The sequence below is a fragment of the Sander lucioperca genome, chromosome 19, assembly GCF_008315115.2.
Source record: "Sander lucioperca isolate FBNREF2018 chromosome 19, SLUC_FBN_1.2, whole genome shotgun sequence".
NCBI lineage: Eukaryota > Metazoa > Chordata > Actinopteri > Perciformes > Percidae > Sander > Sander lucioperca.
This window is the reverse complement of record NC_050191.1, coordinates 26,670,330-26,689,860: the sequence shown is the minus strand read 5'-3', so window position 1 is coordinate 26,689,860 and position 19,531 is coordinate 26,670,330. Positions and strand designations below refer to the sequence as shown.

Sequence of the window (19,531 nt, the reverse complement as noted above, 5' to 3'; positions counted from 1 at the left end):
CTGCATGAAAGATATTCATATAGACACACAATAAACATGATTTAAGTGAGTTGAGTTTAACTACAAAGCTGGCATTAAATCAAATCAAAAATAAATTAGGTTAAAAAAAATACTTTCCTAAAAAATTTGTTTTTTCCCTCTAAAATGTGCAGTGTCTGTCACAGGTTGCTGCTTCTTCACATGTGTAGTAAGGACTAAACAGAGCATGTGCAGAGTGAATCAGGTCATTTGAAATTTGTTCCTGATCGGAGTAATTGGATCTGTTAACTTACAATTGACCCGTGTTACAATTATGCATGGTCTCCCCTAGTTAAGGACATGGAGTTTGTTGCTATGGAGACATGTAAGTGTGTGTATCTGCAGCTCTCACATGCTGAGCACTCTTGCACTCCCTTCTACCTGTATTTCTGTAGACAGGACCGGGACATTGAGCCTGAGGACTTCCAGCGATACACTGAGAAGGTCCAGACCTCCCTGCAGGACTGTCCAGTCCAGCGCCCCCCTGCTGCTCTGATGTCAAGGCACAGGGAACACACATCCAGAGCCAAACAGAGCCAATCACAGAAGGTAAACTGAAAAGAATGCAGAGAACACTGGCTTTAGGGGGATCTTTCCTTCTTCATGTAATGTAATTACACAATTAAACATGAACCTTGTATAAGAACAAGGAGAGATGCATTGCACCAAGTTGTTGCACAATTGCTATTTTCCGCCCGTAGTCGTTGGGCAGATAGGTAAAACAATAAATATTCAATGCAAGTGAAGTACAAAACATCAGAATATACAATTTTACAAACACGTTTACACCTAATTTACAAGTGTGCAAAGCACAATAAATAAAATAGAATTATCATGGGCTCAATCGTTCCCACATCCTAAAACCAGTCCCCCCGCTTCCCAACACACACACACACACACACACACGCACACACACACACACACACACACACACATACACACACACACACACTTCATTAATGTGTACAGGTTTGTTGATTGATCTGCCTCATCCTGACGTTCAATAAAAACACTCTCATAGTGGCGCAGTGGCCGTGTGTTCGACTCCGACCAGCGGCCCTTTGCTGCATGTCATTCCCCCTCTCTCTCCTCTTTCATGTCTTCATCTGTCCGGTGGAAATAAAGGCCTAAAAATGCCCCCAAAAAATAATCTTTAAAAAAAAAAAAAAAAAACGCTCTCATAGGTCAGCAGCCTTCCTCTGGGCCTGATGGAACTGAAGAGTGATGACCAGGAGCCATCAGAGCTGAACATCAAGCCGTGCTACCTCTCCTCAAGTCCCAGAGCAACTCGCCAAGCCTTCCACTACGGCGGCATCGCCAACAGCAGGCAGCACTACACAGACCTTCCCGACTCCCTCTCTGAGAGGTATGTCAAGCAAAGAACCCTTTACAAGGGACCTCAAGGTTAAGTCTATTAGGGCTGCAAGCAGGGTCCAAAATCAACTTTTATCGTCCACCAGCCAAATGGCTAGTGAATGTTAAAACTTTACCACCTCAATAGATTACTATTGTTTTTTGGTTGGTTATTGAAGCAAATCTACCAGCCACTTGCATATTTTACCAGCATTTGGCTAGCAGACGGTGCTAATTTTGGACCCTGGCTGCAACTAAGGATTATTTTCATTGTCGACTAATCTGTCGATTATTCCCAAAGCCTAAAATGACGTCCTCAAATGTCTTGTTTTGTCTACAACTCAAAGATATTCAGTTTACTGTCATAAGGGAGTAAAGAAAGTAAAATATTCACATTTACAGTAAGCAGTGGTTGAAGAACTATTCAGGATCCTTTACTTCAGTAAAAGTAATACCAAACTGTAGAAATACTCTGTTACAAGTAAAAGTCCTGCATTGAAAATGTTACTTTAGTGAAAGTCTGTAAGAATCATCAGGAAAATGTACTTAAAGTATTAAAAGTAAAAGTACTCAATGCAGAAAAATCCTCCCATTGTAGAAACTGGAAATGATCCAAACAGTTTTGTCAATCAGCTGTTTAATGGTCTAATCATTTCAGCTGGACTTGTAGGCCGTTATATTGTTAAGTAGTTTAATTTATAATAAAACATATTTTTGTTGTGATTTGTGCGCAAAAATCTTAATGTGTAAAGTAACTAGTACAAATGAATGTAGTGGAGTAAAAAGTACAAGTAAAGTACAAGTAACTCCAATTTGTACTTACAGTACGTACAGTACTGGAGTAAATGCACTAAGTTACTTTCCTCCACTGCGTTTAAGGAGCTTGAATTAGAGAATTTTTTCCTTTTTTTCTCATAAAATTACTCAAACCGATTAATGGATCATCAAAATAGTTGGTTGATTAATTTTACTAATCAATTATTTGATTCATCTATGCAGCTCCAAAGTCTATTCCAAAACTCTTTCAAGGGTCTCTTTGTGTCTGCATGAATGACTTAATGTCCCTACCACCTCCCAGGTCCCACTTTTCCTTGTCCCTGAAGACCCACTCATCCTTTGGCCTCATCTTTTATGTATCGGATGTCCAAGAGGACAACTTCATGGCTCTCTTCCTGGCCAACGGGAAGCTCGTATACACCTTCAACGTAGCAGACCAGAGAGTCAAAATCAAGAGCGAGGAGAAGTACAATGACGGCGCATGGCACAATGTAAGTTCATGAACTTATTCCATCCGTCAGTACTGTATTGTATGTATGCATGGGTGGATGCCAGTTTTGTGACGACCTCCTCTCTTCTCCCGCTCAAGGTTATATTTATCCGTGACGGGAATATGGGGCGGTTAATAATTGATGGGCTCACGGTGCTGGAAGACAGAGCTCAAAGAAGCAACGTCTCCTGGCACGTCAGCAGTCCTCTCTACGTCGGAGGAGTTCCTCCAGAGAGAGCTCAAAAGAATATTCAGGTATGGGTTTAAAGCTTACGTGGAATTTTGGAGTGGAGATTTAACAATTAAAAAAATATACACTGCACGGGTCGTTTGAAACATCCTATAAATCCATCCATGCTGTTTAGAGTGAGATAAGGTTTCTGAATGTGTCCTGCCTTCAGTCTCTGGGTGAGCTGTTAAAAATCGGCACAGCTTGTGACATCACAAGCCGAAACGAGCAGGCTAACCGCAACCATTAGCTCGTAGCGTTAGCATGCTAACGCTAATGCTAATGCTAGCATGCTAACGCTAGCATGCTAACGCTAGCATGCTACCTCGTTCTCAATAGCAAAGCACTGCTACAACACACACAAGTTCACCATAATCTACAAAAGAACTACTTCCATGTGCGCCCTCATTTAGAAGTCTCCCAGCTAATCCTGCCTTGTAACTGACCGAAGTTGTAGAAACAGCCTTTCTTTTACTGTCTGTGGAGCTAGCTAGCTGACATGATCTACATCTGAGCTACTGGGCATGTGCAGTGCAATCAAAGATAGTACAGAAGAGGAAGAAGAAAAGAGGTCTCACTCTGTAGCTAAAACAGAGACCAGCTGAAAAGAGGATCTGCAGCAGTGAGAGAGAGCATTGCAGTACAACAAAAATATGGTGTTTTTTGAAAATTAAACCATGTAAACCTATTCTGGTACAACCTTAAAATACAATATGAACCTGAAAATGAGCATAATATGGCTGCTTTAACCTTGTGATACGCATCTCCATGTGTGTCCCTTTAGAGAAACTCTGCATACAGCTTCACCGGCTGTCTGAAGAACCTTCAGCTCGACGGGCAGTGGCTGTCCTCCGTGGCCGAGACTTTTGGGGTCACTCCGTGCTTCGAGGGACTCTCTGAGGCGGGAACATACTTCTCAGAGGAAGGAGGATATGTCGTGCTGGGTACATTTGTAGTAACCTTTTTTCAATGAAAAACAAAAGACACAGGAATTCTACATTTTGTTAGTCTATATCCACGACCTGTTGGAATTTTAAACTGCGATAACTGCTCCTCAGATCTCTGCAGGGTAAATCCAGACAGCTAGCTAGACTATCTGTCCAATCTTTTCTGTTGCACGACTAAAACAACCTTTGAACGTACACATGTTCCACCAAAACAAGTTCCTTCCCAAGGCTATTTTGCAGAGGCACCGTGGCTCTGTCCAGCGCTTAGCACCGCCCAAGACAGTTGTGATTTGTTTAAAGAAATGTCTATAAACCAGAGCACATTTTTCTCCCATCCCAGAATGCTGTGTGGACTAGCCGGACCCTCCTCCGCAGCGCTGTGGAGGACGGTCTGGCAAAGCGAGACGAAACGCAAAGTTTGCCCGGTGTTGATTTCGCGCGGCCCTTTTTTTCCCAAATGTAACACCACATACGATGAGCAGGATCTGCAACTGGTTTCAAACTGAACATCTGTTATATTACACGGCTCATTAGATTTCCTTTTGGAAAACTCACAAGCCCCCTCTGGTCTTTCACCATCCCATGTGCATGGGGAGAGTTTGGTTGGGTGATGGAACATGATACCCTCAGTGCAACTGTGGTGAAATTGTGTCTATGCTGTGGGGGGAGCGCAGAGGATTGGGGGGGGGGGGCTTTGGAACTGAGCTGCAGCTGTCGAACGAGTAGAGTCATTTCACACGTGCACGCACCACAGAGCAACATGGCTGATTCATGTGGCAGAGACATGAGGCCCAGAGTGGAAGAGGTTACCCAGAACTCACTTCATCTCTCTCTCTCTCTGTCTCTCTGTCTCTCTCGCTGTCTCTCTCTCTCTCTCTCTCTCTCTCTCTCTCTCTCTCTCCGTCAGATGAAACATTTGACCTCGGGCTAAGGTTTGAGATAGTGATGGAGGTGCGCCCCCGTGTGGCATCTGGGGTGCTACTGCACGTGCGCACGGCAGAGGGCTATTTCACTATGTACATTCACCACGGAGAGGTAAGTCCTTAGCACTACTGTGCTATAGAAAACTATACACATAAAAATAACATACACATAAAAAGTATGCAGATCCTTTACTTAAATAAAAATACTTATACCACACGGTAAAAAATACTCTGTTACAAGTAAAAGTCCTGCATTCAAAATGTTACTTAAGTAAAAATAGTATCATCAGGAAAATGTAAAAGTACTCAATGCAGAACTCTCCTCCCATTGTAGAAAGTGTAAAGGATCCAACCAGTTGTGTGTTTAATGGTCTGATCATCTCAGCTGGACTTATAGGCCGTTATATTGTTGGCTAGTTTACTTTAGAATAAAACATCAGATTTTATAAACTACATGTTTTGGGTGCAAAAATCTTGTATCACGTGGATATGCCGACAGTGTTGTTGTCATTACTTGAAATTCCTCACGGGGGCGACAGAAACTACACACTATAGCTTTAATGTAGTGGAGTAAAAAGAACAATATTTCTCTCTGAAATGTAGCGGAGTAGAAGTAAAGTGGCATTAAAGGAAAGACTCAAGTAAAGTACAAGTACCTCACATTTGTACTTAAGTACAGTATTTGAGGAAATGTACATAGTTCCATTCCACTGCTGCATTTAGGGCAGATATTGTTAATTGAATATGCATCTTGCGTTAAAAAGTATGGACACGGTGTCTCTGTGTGTTTCCAGGTGGTGGTTCTTGTGAACGACGGGTCTCGTGAGTTCTTCACCAAGGTGTCACCGATACAGGGTCTGTGCGCTGGCAACTGGCACAGAATCACAGGTGAGAGCTTTCTTATTGACACTTAAAAGCCATTAAAATAAATAATGAAATAGATATAGCTACTTTTCTTAAAAGGGATCGAAATAATAAAAGACTCACAATAGTAAGCCACAGTGCTTTGGTTTCATTATAAAAAATAGGGCTGCACAATATATTGTTTTTTCATCATCAACAAGGCTGCGACGTCGCGAAAGAAAGGAGAAATTGTGTTGAAAGAAAATATCAGTAGAAAACTGAACTTTAAAATGTAACTGTCATTCTTTTTTTATAGTGGTGCCTTTTATACTCAATTCAATGTTTAATTTGTTCCTGAGTACACTTTAATATCTGTTTATTTATTGCAAGTTATACTGTCATCGCGATATTCAACATTATCGCACATTGCATATTTTCCTCATATGGTGCATATGAAAACAGCCATTCTTTACAGTTGGATCAGGGATTCTGTAGAGTTTTTTTTGGCTAAACTGATGCACTCTCTTCTGCTTGATCTTAGTGATCCGGGATGCCAATGTTGTCCAGCTTGATGTGGACTCTGAGGTCAACCATGTGGTGGGACCTCTGAACCCCAGCTCTACAGATACCAGGAAGCCGGTGTTTATTGGTGGAGCTCCAGGTGAACCAGGAAGTTACACGTTTCAGATTTTCTCTTGTTACACGTTATAGTGCGTTCCATTTACCTCGGAACTCGGAAGCCGGCGCTTGGAATGACAGCACACGGGTTGAATGCGTTCCATTTACAAGCCGGATTTTTCATTGTGGGGTTAGCTCTATCCAGGTTAGCCATTGTTAGCTACAGGGTGCAATTTGTCGGGGGGATGCGTGGGATTTCCCTCTTTCTGCTCTATAGCCTATATCTCTGCCTCGGCTGAATTATTTGTATCCCCGGTGAGGACAAAATGTATCCCCCCCCTCAAAGTGATCAATGCTACTTCACCAGTAGATCATATACTGTATTATATACCTGAAATAGAAGTAATTTAAACTAAGTAAAGCGCTGTAACGTGAACACATAATCCCATAGAAAGATCAAATCCGAGAGGCAGTTGCTGGTTGTATTTAGACTAGTCTATACCACGACGTTCCACTTCCGGGATTGTTCCGTTGCCGCCGGAAATTCTGCTGGATGTCCCTCTTTTCGCCCGGATGTCCGTCCCCTTCCTCTTTCTTTGTGTTGGCGTTCTAAACTCTGGTGGATTTATGAGGACTATGGTTAACTGCTCCTCAGATCGCTGCAGGGTAAATCCAGACAGCTAGCTAGACTATCTGTCCAATCTGAGTTTTCTGTTGCACGACTAAAACTACTTTTGAACGTACACATGTTCCACCAAAACAAGTTCCTTCCTGAGGCTATTTTGCAGCAGCGCCGTGGCTCTGTGCGGCACTAAGCTCTGCCAAGACGATTGTGATTGGTTTAAAGAAATGTCAATAAACCAGAGTGCGTTTTTCTCCCATCCTCCCACCCTCCTCCACAGTGCTGCGGAGGAAGGTCTGGCAATGCGAGACTATATTTAGCCGCTACAGAGCTCCGTGACGCCGGCTACCAGCGGTAGTTGTTTAGCCGCCAGTAGGTGACTGTGAGCCGGCTACAGGCACCACCAGATGAGGTCCTTTCAGGGGCTGTGGTAGAGGAGTTTAGCCAGAAAAAGTGAGCTCCATGCAGCAATGACAGTTAAGTTTAGGCACCAAAATGACTATTAAAGTTTAGGAAAAAGATTGTGGTTAAAACACTCCCGACGAACGATCGGTTCCTGGGTGAAAGTATTTAGTTTATTGCCGCAAAGTGAACTCTGCTCTCTGGCGTGAAAGCTCTGTGTTTTATGTTGACACCACGTTGTGCTATTTCATTCTGAGATTATTTTCCATTAAATGGTGTTGGAAGGGGGATTTAATTCTTGCAGGTTTTTTTGTGCATACAAACAGCGTAACAACATGTCCACAGTTAGAAGTTGGACAGGACTGTGTGTACGGCTGATTTAGTGAGACACAAATAAGACAGAAGTGCTAATAAATAAACTGTATGTTACTTCAGCTTTTACTGCTGTTGATGCATAGAGCAGCCATGTTGTCATTTTGAGCTCGGGGTACTCTGAGGTTGTCTGAGTTCTGAGTTCGGAAATCCGAGGTCAGGGGCGTGTTTCTGACTTTGACCTCGGAAAAACCGACTTCCGAGTACAAATGGAACGCACTATAATGACATTATATTACACCTTGCTAATGATGCACTCTTCCACCTCTCAGATCTTTTCCTGCCAGAGAGCATCGCCACCAGGAAGGCCTGGGTGGGCTGCATGAGGAACCTGACCATCAATAACAGCCGCGTGAGCTTCAGCAAAGCTGTTCTGGTCAGTGGAGCGGTCAGCGTTGGAACCTGTCCAGCAGCATAACACTTCTGTCAACGCCATCACTATCCCCAAATACAGCACTGACCAAACACATTAAGGCTACATTCACACCGCTACGTTTTGGTTTTTGAGCCAAAAGCGATCTCCAAGTACACAAGTGTTTTTATCTCCAGTAGAAGAACTAATCTCTGTTTAAACCTCATATCTCATCAACATTCTGGTATACTGGACATAAACAGGAGGCAGCGTGGAGACTCCGCCCCGCTGCTGGTAGTTACCATTGGTTGTGTCTGAAATCGCATACTCTGCACTACATACTCAATATGTATACTATCGTTTAACATACTTTTGTGTAAATAAACAGTAGGATGTATCTTTTCGGACGCACTAAGATGTGATTTTCAACGTCACTTCCTGAGAGCCTCCTTGTCATTTTTCGAGACGCATCACCATGGTAACCCAATGCCAACCTCGCCAGATAACGCTTAAATTACTGAAATAGATAAATAACTAGACCATTATTATCTATATATATTATCGTTTAAATATGTATAGATGTAAATTAGAGCGTTATTGACGTTACAGAGCTCCTTGGTTTCTGTCCGTTTGTCTGTTTCGATTGTTGTCGTTACTACCGCATTGCATTGTGGGGTACTTTTTCTGACGTAGTGTCCAGTATTGCATGCTGTAATATTTTACAAGAAATAGTATGCAATTTGCGTACTATTGGTTTCATACTAAGGTTTTAGACGTACTAAAAAATCTCACATACCGTTTTAGCCTACTAAATAGCATGTAAGTATAGAATTTCAGACGCAGCCATGGTAACGTTAGTAGCTTAGTCTCAGAGAACGAGATGTTATGACCCAAGCAAAACGTTGGCGTCAGTGTCGGTGTTGCCAAAGGTCTCCATTTGTGGTCGTTGAGACTGCAACACAACCCCGCAGATTCCAAACCAAAACGGGTCAGGAAGTGTTTCAAAATGTCTCCGGTTTAGGGGCTCGGAAACACCAGAGCAGGGGGAATGAGAGGGGGAAATGCCAGAGCAGGGGGAATGAGAGGGGGAAACGTAGCAACAGATGCTCATTTTTAAACCAAAATGTAGCAATGTAAATGAGCCTAAAACTGTCATTGTGTTCAACATAACCGTCTCTCTGCCAATTGGTTGTCCTTGTTTCTTTCTTTTACTGTTATTTGTCATTTATTGTTTATTGTTTCACATGTAAATGCCAAGAATACGACCAAATCGTCCACAATTAAAAATAACCAGAACAGATTTATACGAGACAGTGACCAGATTGCAGGTTCAGAACCATCCTGAGGAACCTAAAGTCTATCCATCACTTAGACTTTTTACAGTGCATAATATGAAAAATGCTTTTATGTTCCACCATCCCAATGGTATAATCACAATGACATGTTTTCTTTTACAAGCTCATGTTCAAAACTTTCCTTTTTGTACCGTTTTATTTTACATAAATAAAACATATTTTACATCCATGTCAGCATTCTTTTGTTTTGTTTATTTTATAGATTATTGACTACTACAGCCTTTTCATTTTTTTGTGCTGACAAAGAAAGTTACCTGTGGTGTTATTGTTAATTGAAATGTTGGTTAGATTGTTGTTACATCACTGAAATGTGAATAGAGCTGAGAGTTGTTGTAGCTTTTTGATGTTTTAGCCACTTTTTTCAACGTTTTTGTTGCGTTTTTCAAAGATTTTGTCGGCTATTTCAAGGTTTTTTTGGACATTTTTTTCAATGTTTTTGTCACCTTTGTCAAGATTTTATGGACAATTTATTTATTTATTCGAAGTCTTTGGTACTTTTTCCAACATTTGTAGCCTTTTGATGTTTTCATCTTTTTTTTCGATTTTTTTTCCAATGTTTTTGTCGCTTTTTTAAATACATGCATACATGTCCCGGGACCTCCCTAGATAGTTGTGTTGAACAATGTTGAACCCAAAGTTACGCCCTTGGGTTGAACCGCCATCATCCATAACTACCATAGAACTATAGCCTATTATCTTACAGGACTCTACTTGGAAATGACTTATTCTACTTCTACTAATTCAATTTTATTTATAGTATCAAATCATAACAGGAGTTATCTCAAGACACTTTACAGATAGAGTAGGTCTAGACCACACTCTATCATTTACAAAGACATCAACAATTCAAATAATTCCCCCAAAAGCAAGCATTTAGTGCGACAGTGGCGAGGAAAAACTCCCTTATAGGCAGAAACCTGGGACAGACCCAGGCTCTTGGTAGGCGGTCTGAAGGTGCCGGTTGGGGATGTGATGAACAATGGCAATAATAGTCATCATAAAGATAATGAAACAGTGACTAGAAATAGTAGCTGTAGTAGTTCATGGCGTACAGGGCACTGCAGGGCGTAGCAGGGCGCCGAGCAGGACCACGGCGGCAGCTGCAACCATGGTTTAGGTGCCACACTAATACAAGGAAAACTGCGGTGCGAGAAAACGTAAGGACTCTGGGGAATAAGTTCCCCAGAGCTAAGTTATAGGAATCAGAATCAGAATCAGAAATACTTTAATAATCCCAGGGGGAAATTATTTTTGTTACCACTCCAGGTATACAAACAACATATACAAACAAACATATATTATCCAGACTTTAAACAAGCATTTCTGGGGCATGAGTCCATCACAATCATAGAGAGCTAGCATATATTATTTCACAGCACTGTACAGTACATGGACTTGTCTTTGCCAAACCTAATAACCTTATCCAACTGTCTTCTCTACATGACTGCTTAGCTGCCACCAAGGACTGGATGTCTCTCAATTCCCTCCACCTAAATCCTGGACAAAACAAAAAATTCTTTTAATTGGACCTGACAACTTTGTCACTGCTGTTGATCAATCTATCACCCCGTTTCAATCATATATCAAACCCACTGCTAAGAATCTTGGTATCATCTTTGATCAATATATGTCTTTTGACCATCATGTCACTAAGTTTATCCAGTCTATTTTTCTTCGGTTACGAAACATTGCGAACAATCCGATATATGTTGTCCCCTTCAGACCTGGAACTATTCATTCATACATTCATTTTCTCTTTAATAGTTGTTACTGCCTCTACTTATGCCTCAGTCAAGCTGCTCTATGAGGTCTACAACTTGTACAAAATGCAGCTGCCAGACAAGTCACTGGTCTCATATCACACCAATCCATCCCTTCATTGGCTTCCAGTAAAATTCTGAAGACAGTACAGTGTTTTCCCTAGCATTGTGGAAGACTTGGGTGCGCTATTTAGTGGGGAGTCAAGGCATCCTTCCTGAAGAAAATATGACCCTTTTCAATAAAACTTCATGTGACAGCGAAAACGCGAAAGGCGGAGCAGTATGTCCTAAGCTAACGTATTTCAAGATGGCGCATCATTATGGAGCGTCTACCCCAGTTCATGCAAACGCAAATGTAAAATTTGAAGCCAATAGGAATACTTGGAATTGATGGTGGTGGTAAATATTCATGAAAAAGGACAAGTTTGTGAACGGGAAACACAGATTTTGATGAACAACTAAACACGTTACACACTGGACCTTTAAAGACAAAACTAGCTAAAGAAGTTCTAAATCATTAGATCTGAGAAAAGTCTTTAAGTTCCATTCAGTTGGCTCAGGTGCTGCACCGAAACCTTATAATGGCAGGGAAAAAGAATCTGTTGACTACCATGTTAGGATAATGTATATAGGTGAATCTTAATACATTAGCCTTTGTGTAAAGGGCTGCACCCTCTTTATGATGTATTTTAAATTTAAATTTGTATTTTGTAACTCATGTTTATTCTTATTTATGTTTTCATATAGGCTATTGAGCATGCGTGTGTGAAGCACTTTGTAACTGCGTGTTTTTAAAAGGCCTACTGTATATTAATAAAGTGTTACTTACTGGCTTAGCCTACTTACTTTCTTGACAATTAGTTATTGTAGTAGTTCATTTTATTTCTGTTATAAAATGTATGCTCATTCTATTAGTTTTTTTTCTGTCTGTCTGTTGTTAGACAACTACTTGAAATAAATATAGTTAAACACTGCCCTCTACTGCATATACAGTGGATTTCTAAACCAAATAGAGAGGAAACTCCATACAGCCTGTAAACCCAAAACAAACAGCCGAGAAGTTAAGAAACGTGGAATATGATCATTTAAAGCATCTCTTCTGTCACAATTTATTAAATCAATAGCAGGCACACAACACATTATTTACACTCGTTCATTCATTCACTGTTTGGCATATTGTTGTCTAGGTAACCATCGTGATACAGTCGAAGATAGAGTGGTGTTTCTTTCACAGATGTCAACATAAACGTCCTAAATGGACCCAAGTTGATTTCCTGTTGCAGTGTATGTGAATGGCATCAACTGACAGGAAGTTAACAAGGGGCCAGGCTGTTGCCTAGCAATGGAATTCCATTGAAAAGGTCTATAGGCTACATTTGACTGATTCTACGAAAATATCTCTTCTCTTCTCTTCTCTCCAGAAGACGCTTTCTGTATTAAACTAATGACCAGTCTCATATTTATTTGGAGAGATGATGTAAAGTTGTGCGAAAGCCATAGATACAAATGCGGAAGCTACGTTTTTTAAAAAATTTTTTTTTATTTTACTTTATTATTTAAGTAAAGATACAATAACACAATGAGCACAGTGAATATATACCGATAAACATGAACAAAAATGGGTGTATAACATTTACAATGAAGAGGTTTTAAGGCATTTTAGATGTTTAGGGTCCGGACGGATTTCTTATATTTGTCAGTCCTTTTAAAGTTTTAAAATAAAATGTCGTTTTTAATATCGGTGAATATTCGGTTTTCTTTCAGACTATTTACATTAATGGATATAACATTTTCCAAATAAAATTAAAAGTATTCAAAATGAAAACATGGCATTTATCCAAATCATTTCCTTCATAGTAAAAAATAACGTCAAGTTTATAATTTTATTTTAGAGCCACACAACATCAACCCAAAACAATATGCGGAAGCTACGTTACGTGTACGCCGTTTCCATGGTAATACGTCATTAGCACTCGACCAAACACAGGGGAGGCGCGAGACGAAAGAATTGTTTAAAACTATTTACACAAAGTAGTTTCAGTGGAGAGTTATGGACAAATGTTAACATTACGTATGACTTAAATCCGCCTTCTAGAGGGGTGTGCGTGTTGCTGCGGCCATGACACAATCCGTTGTTGTCCAAGGTGAGTTCAGACTCCAGCGCATCTCGTTAAAGAGACGTAGCTAGCTAGCTAGCGTTAGCTTAGCTGTCACCTGCTGTGTTGCTAGCTAGGGGTTGTAGGTAACGTTAGGGTCCCCTCGTGGAAACATTTTCCTCACCTATGTTGTTACTGTAACTAACGTTACACTTTTAATTAACATAACATTAGGGTCCACTCGTGGAAACATTTCCCTTACTTATGTTGTTACTGTAACTAACGTTACACTTTGAATTCGTGTTCTTCAGTTGGTCAGTGTGGGAACCAGGTTGGCTGCAGGTTTTGGGATCTTGCTTTGCGAGAACATGCCCACGTCAATAAAGTAAGTGCTAACACACACACACACACACACACACACACACATACACATATCATTAAATAATTATTCACTTTACAGTCCCTGTGCTGTGCCCTTCATCAAGAGGAACACCAAAATAGACAGACAGAGAGAGACAAAAAGAGAGAGGGAGGTCTGCATGGAGTTATGAGATAGAAAAAGATTACAGTGGCAAAAGAGGAGGGCGTGGAGCAGAGGGGGGGGGGGGATTGAATGGATAGACAGGAAGATGGGGAAGAGGAGGAGTGAGTGAGTGGCAGGCTAATGATGGAAGGGGAAAGCCTCGGCTCGGCACTCCCAGCATGCCGTCCTGCCAGTGTCATGCAGCATCCCAACACACACACACACACACACACACACACACACACACACACACACACACACTAAAGCAAAGGTACACTTAACTAAGCCAAACACAATCCTACAGACAGTTACGGTACACTGTCCTCTTACATTTGCATGCATTGTATTTGATAAGACTGAAGGACCCCAATAAGAGACATTTTAACATGGCATAACAAGAAAAGCACAGGTGTAGCGTTAATAGCAATAATGATGGATGATGTGCTTTTTAACTGGGACTAGGATTTTGAATGGAATGGCTCAAACATCCATTAGTTTAATTACTTACACCTGTGCTTTTTTGGGTTATTGTGAGAGAAAATGTGTACCTTGGGAAAAGGTACTCACTAGTAGGACAGTTGTATCATAGGGTAATATGATTATATGTGCATGCCATCCATATCCTCACCAGCCCCCCCTCCCCTCAGTTGTTACTTGTATTCACTCCCACACATCCCATCCCTGCCAGGGTTAAACATTGAATTGGTACTGTGACCACTATATATTTAATATACTGTTTTATAACAATAGGACAATAAAAGATATATTTACATTGTTTTTGTAAGTCAGTTTTCAATCAGCACCTTTGTTTTTAACATACTATATATTAATTATTCCTCATATTCCTAATCATATCACAATTATTAGGAGGATTTCTGAAACATAATTTGCTGTGTATTTCTTACTTTGTGGATAGTCGGCTGAAACAAGTCAGTTAGTTAGTCAAAAAACAATTACAGATTTATCAATAATGACAAGAATGGTTATTGCAGTCCTAAGACAAAGTCTATGGATTATGGCAAATGTAAAATGTTGTTATTTATTAATAATTTTATACAAGGCCAATAGGATACATGCACACAGGCAGACAGACAGAGAGACAGAGAGAGAGACAGAGAGACAGTGCATATACACACTCTACAGAATTATTGTTTGATTACAGACAAAAAAATAACACTTTCATTAGTCACTTAACTGAATCGTGACTTACAAAACTGAATGTCATTAAAAATGATCTTCAGCTGAATTACCCTCTAACGAATTGGATATTGAGTAAAATCAAATCCCTGTTTACCCAGTCAGTTTGATTTAACGGTGATTTAATAGTTCCAGTTTATAACAACTTGGGTCTTTTTGCCTTTGTTCCCATCAGTTATGATACCATTGTACTCACCAAAATAATTGCTGAGAACTGTGAACACAACTACATTGCTAGAATGAAGTCTGATGGATGGGAATGATGGCCATTACTATGAAAATAAAACCTACGTTGTGATAAACCTGAATTATCTTAAGGGAAGCCCACTGTTGTTGTGACCTTACAAAGCTTCTAAGAACAGACAATCACCTACCACATGTTAGGGCATCTCTAATATCCTGTGTTTTTCTCCTATTCAGAAAGGATTGTACGATGAGGCCCTCAGTAGCTTTTTCCGAAATGTGGACTCAAGGTAATCACACCTGCTTTCACCCAGTTACTGCTCCATGGATTGAGACATGTGCCTCCATACAGACGCCCAAATCTAGTTCTGTCATATTTTGTTTCCAGGGAAAGTGATGGGGGAGCCCACGTTGTTGGTGGGAGAATCCAACATCTGAAGGCCAGGGTAAGTTCTGCTCATTACTAGAAATCTGCTTGAGAGAACATTCTCTATCCTCTGGTCTTCACAGGGGTAACAGCTGATTGTAGGTCAGGGTTGAATTCTGCATATCAGGTTTGGCATTCTTTGATTCAAGTTACAAAGAGGAGTTATGGAATTATGGCAGGGGGTCAAAGGCATATGTACTCAGTGTAATATAGCATTGGAACATACAGTGGCTTGCATAAATTTACACACCCATGCCAAAGTTGACTAAAAAGAGGAATAAAAAAAAAAACATCTTTTGGAAATTGATCTTAATGCCTTAATTAAAAAAATAGGAAAAATCCAACCTTTAAGGACACCAATTTTCATTGTGAATGAATAATGTATTGTAAATAAATAAATGTTCTTCCTTAAAATACAGGGGGCATAAGTAAGCACACCCCTATGTTAAATTCCCATAGAGGCAGGCAGGTTTTTATTTTTAAAGGCCAGTTATTTCATGGATCCAGGATACTATGCATCCTGATAAAGTTCCCTTGGTCTTTGGTATTAAAATAGCCCCACATCATCACATACCCTTCACCATACCTAGAGATTGGTATGGTTTTATTTCAGTTAGCCTAATAGCTGGTTTGATTTGCATTGAGAGATGATCTTATGGAAAGTACCCCATGCCACTGTATGTGCTGGCCTTATACTCACACATTTGAATCCACAGGCAGTGCTGGTGGACATGGAGGAGGGTGTGGTCAATGAGATCCTGCAGGGCCCATTGAGAGAAATGTTCGACAGCACTCAGCTCCTCACAGACGTGTCAGGTTCAGGCAACAACTGGTGAGAGACAGACTAGACACAGGACACAAGCTCACATGGCTGGTAGCAACAAAAAAAAGTGCCGTTACATCGCACAGAGCTGTGATGGTGTGGTGTTCAGGGATTCAATGCAATAGACCTTTTTCACGGCAGACATGTTGACATGTCATAGTAGGAAAAGCACAGGTGTATTCAAACCCATTAATGATGGCTGCATTCCACTTAGGAGAGGTCCTGGTATGGTGCATGCTGACTCACTGAAATAGCTTACTGGGACACTTGATGGAATTGAGCCATCGTTAAGGTTATCAATTTCAGCTGTGCTTTTCCTACTATGACAAGTCAAAATGTCTGCTGTGAAAAAAGGTCCATTGGATTGCCAGAGTAATTTTCTGGAAGTGTCACAAAGTCGACACTTAGATACTTTATATCCCCAGGCCTGACACGCACGCACGCGCGCACGCGGGAACATAGGGCTGTGGGAACATAGGGCTGTGGGAACATAGGGCTGTGGGAACATAGGGCTGTGGGAACATAGGCACGCTGCCCACACAGCTTGTTGTCGCTCAAGAGTTTCTAACTCCACATTCTATCGTTTCCACCACTTGTACAGTTTGCAAAATGGAAATATTTTTGCAGTATCTGACCCAATTAAGAAAATGAATCGATCATTTTGGAACCAAAGTTCATTTATACATAATACGTATCACCATACACGTATGAGCTTAACAGAAACCTGCACCTAGGGCTGTGCAATTAGTCTAATTTCTAATCGTGATTATGATTTTGGCTCCTAATGATCACAAAAACAAAGTAATTCGAAATAGAAAAACGATTATTTTGCGCATTATGTTTAGCAAGTAAACTCTTATTTTGTCTTGTGTTCTAAATGAAAAAATTCAAATGGGGAAAGGGATATTTCACAGTTCAAGGAGTTTTCATTGTTGATTTGTTCAACTGTTTCTCTGTTTTTAAAATCCAGTAATTGCAACGTCTTTCCAAAAGTCAGTGAGTTAAATAATCGTGATTTCAATATTGACCAAAATAATTGTGCTTATGATTTTTTCCATAATCGAGCAGCCCTACCTGCATCCCAAACGAAAACATTGTTAACAACTTTTCCCTTCATTAATATGCCTCTTCTTCTCCAGGGCAGTTGGACACATGACGTATGGCTCAGCCTACAGGGAGCAGATAGTGGATAAGCTGCGGAAGGCAGCAGAACACTGTGACTGTCTGCAGTGCTTCTTTCTCATTCACTCTATGGGAGGAGGTAAGGCCCGAAGACACTTTAGCTGTGTTGGAGAGCGTTCCCTATCATGGAAATAGTGCACTACTGTATATAGTGTGTTCGCCATTTTGTAGTGGTGTTCAAATTCTCCGTGGCTAATTGTATTCACTATATAGTCCACTATAAAAAAAACACAATGCACAGCTAATTTGAGTGAACATTCGGTGTACCCTACATTTCTTTTCCCGTATACCACAATGCAACGCGGTCGTGTTTCCCCGGAGGAGGAGGAGGAGGAGGAGAAGAAGCACCCACGAAAACTGAAAAGGAAAAATGGAGGGGGCTTTCGTTTCTAAACAGTGGAAATGTAACATGCAACATAAATACAACCTTTAATTACTCTCCCGAGTGCTCGGTTTGTTTCAGGGACGTGATATAAGTATTTTTGTTTTCGGTTTGTTTACATGATGCTGGCACACAAATGACCGTCGCATCTCCTGATGCAACGATGTTTTCAGTTAGGGTCCGAAACCTCGTTTGGTCATTCCCGATATAGTTCACTATTTAATAAACACTATATAGGGAATAGTGAGTGAGGGAGTGAGGGAACAGTTTTAAACACAGCTTTTCACTCCATGGAAGCATTGGTGCCCCTATACATAACATGTACAGAGTGTGTGTGGATGCTTTTCCTATCATTCTGCATTAAATCATTAAATCTTAACTCCAACAAGCCTTTATTTTGAAATCCGTGATCTTTAGATGTTGGCGCTCAACGTATTAGTGGTTCGAGACTCGGCTTCGGGTTTTATTTTTGTATTTTCCGAGTATGTCCAAGCATTTGGACTAATACGTTTTCTTTATAGCATGAATATGTCTCAGTTTTACGAATGCCTGGTTATAGGTATACATGCCCAAGAAATGTGGTTTGTCTGGGGGAAATTGAGATGGGAAAACCAGGTCACTACGATACTCTACACTAATTACAGACACCAGGTTTCTTGTTTACATGACACTGAAGAAATCTAGTTACAGCCGAAAGTAAATGCATGGTTTCTGAATTGAAGGTACGGGCTCTGGCCTGGGGACCAGAGTGCTGAGCCTGCTGGAGGAGGAGTTTCCTGAGGTATGTCGAATTGTCACCTCCATCTATCCGTCTGCGGAGGATGATGTCATCACCTCTCCCTACAACAGCGTCCTGGCCATGAGGGAGCTCACAGAGCACGCCGACTGTGTCCTGCCTGTTGAAAACCAAGTTTGTACCTTTTGTAAATTTTTATTTTTACCCTCTCCCTGAAAAAATCTCGGCCGTACGTACAAATTGAACTCATCAATATTAGGGCAGCACGATATGAGGAAAATACGGCATATGCAATAATGTTGCTGATTATTGCGATAACGATATTACTTGCGATAAATGAACAGATATTAAAGCAGGGTTTCCGCGGGGTCAACATTTTATGCCTTAAAAAGTCTTAAATTCGCTGAAGTTTTGTGTTCTGGTATGGAGCTAAAAGAGTCTCAATAAAGATAAATGCACACACTACATTCACATATGCACACACAGGATTCATACATGCACACACATGATTCATAAATACACACACAGGATACACAAATGCGCACAAAATTCACAAATACACACACAAAATTTAAAAAGCACAGAAGATTCACAAATGCATACAAAACTCAGAAATGCACACAAAATTTACAAATGAACACAAGATTCAGAAATGCACAGGACAAGATTCAGAAATGTATTTCTGATGCACACACAAATATATCTTAATTTACAAACTGCTTGCAGTCTGTGAACTTCACTGCATTTGTGTGTGAATTTTGACTTTACAGTTTGAATTTCGTCATGCCACTTATATAACATCTACCCCAAGGTCTTATAAAGCTAATTATGGTGTCCGATTTCAATTTAATGCTTTTTTGTGAACATTAGGGGTTTCGTTTCAGGGGTCTAAGAGGAGGCTAGCTAGCTCTCATTGATAGA

The 19,531-nt window shown here is 40.6% G+C and overlaps 2 protein-coding genes across 4 annotated transcripts in view; both read left to right on the top strand.

Annotated features, from left to right (window-relative positions):
* Positions 1-8,720, top strand: part of lama4 (laminin, alpha 4) — a 55,973-nt gene extending 47,253 nt beyond the window's left edge. Inside the window, exons 32-40 of the mRNA XM_031285663.2 lie at positions 414-567; positions 1,203-1,384; positions 2,450-2,639; positions 2,738-2,893; positions 3,652-3,811; positions 4,722-4,849; positions 5,532-5,625; positions 6,122-6,241; positions 7,867-8,720. Coding sequence (XP_031141523.1) covers positions 414-567; positions 1,203-1,384; positions 2,450-2,639; positions 2,738-2,893; positions 3,652-3,811; positions 4,722-4,849; positions 5,532-5,625; positions 6,122-6,241; positions 7,867-8,012 — 1,330 coding nt within the window. The 3' untranslated portion in view covers positions 8,013-8,720. The remainder of the gene's footprint in view (positions 1-413; positions 568-1,202; positions 1,385-2,449; positions 2,640-2,737; positions 2,894-3,651; positions 3,812-4,721; positions 4,850-5,531; positions 5,626-6,121; positions 6,242-7,866) is intronic.
* Positions 8,721-12,978: 4,258 nt separating this feature from the next.
* tube1 (tubulin, epsilon 1) overlaps positions 12,979-19,531 on the top strand; it is a 38,539-nt gene continuing 31,986 nt past the window's right edge. For 2 of the 3 annotated variants that reach the window (XM_031285634.2, XM_031285633.2), the window contains exons 1-7: positions 12,982-13,205; positions 13,469-13,542; positions 15,298-15,350; positions 15,449-15,506; positions 16,204-16,319; positions 17,450-17,571; positions 18,597-18,784. In XM_031285634.2, coding sequence (XP_031141494.1) covers positions 13,181-13,205; positions 13,469-13,542; positions 15,298-15,350; positions 15,449-15,506; positions 16,204-16,319; positions 17,450-17,571; positions 18,597-18,784 — 636 coding nt within the window. In that variant the 5' untranslated portion in view covers positions 12,982-13,180. Of the gene's footprint in view, positions 13,206-13,468; positions 13,543-15,297; positions 15,351-15,448; positions 15,507-16,203; positions 16,320-17,449; positions 17,572-18,596; positions 18,785-19,531 lie in introns of all 3 variants that reach the window. The other variant, XM_031285637.2, reaches the window with a different exon arrangement.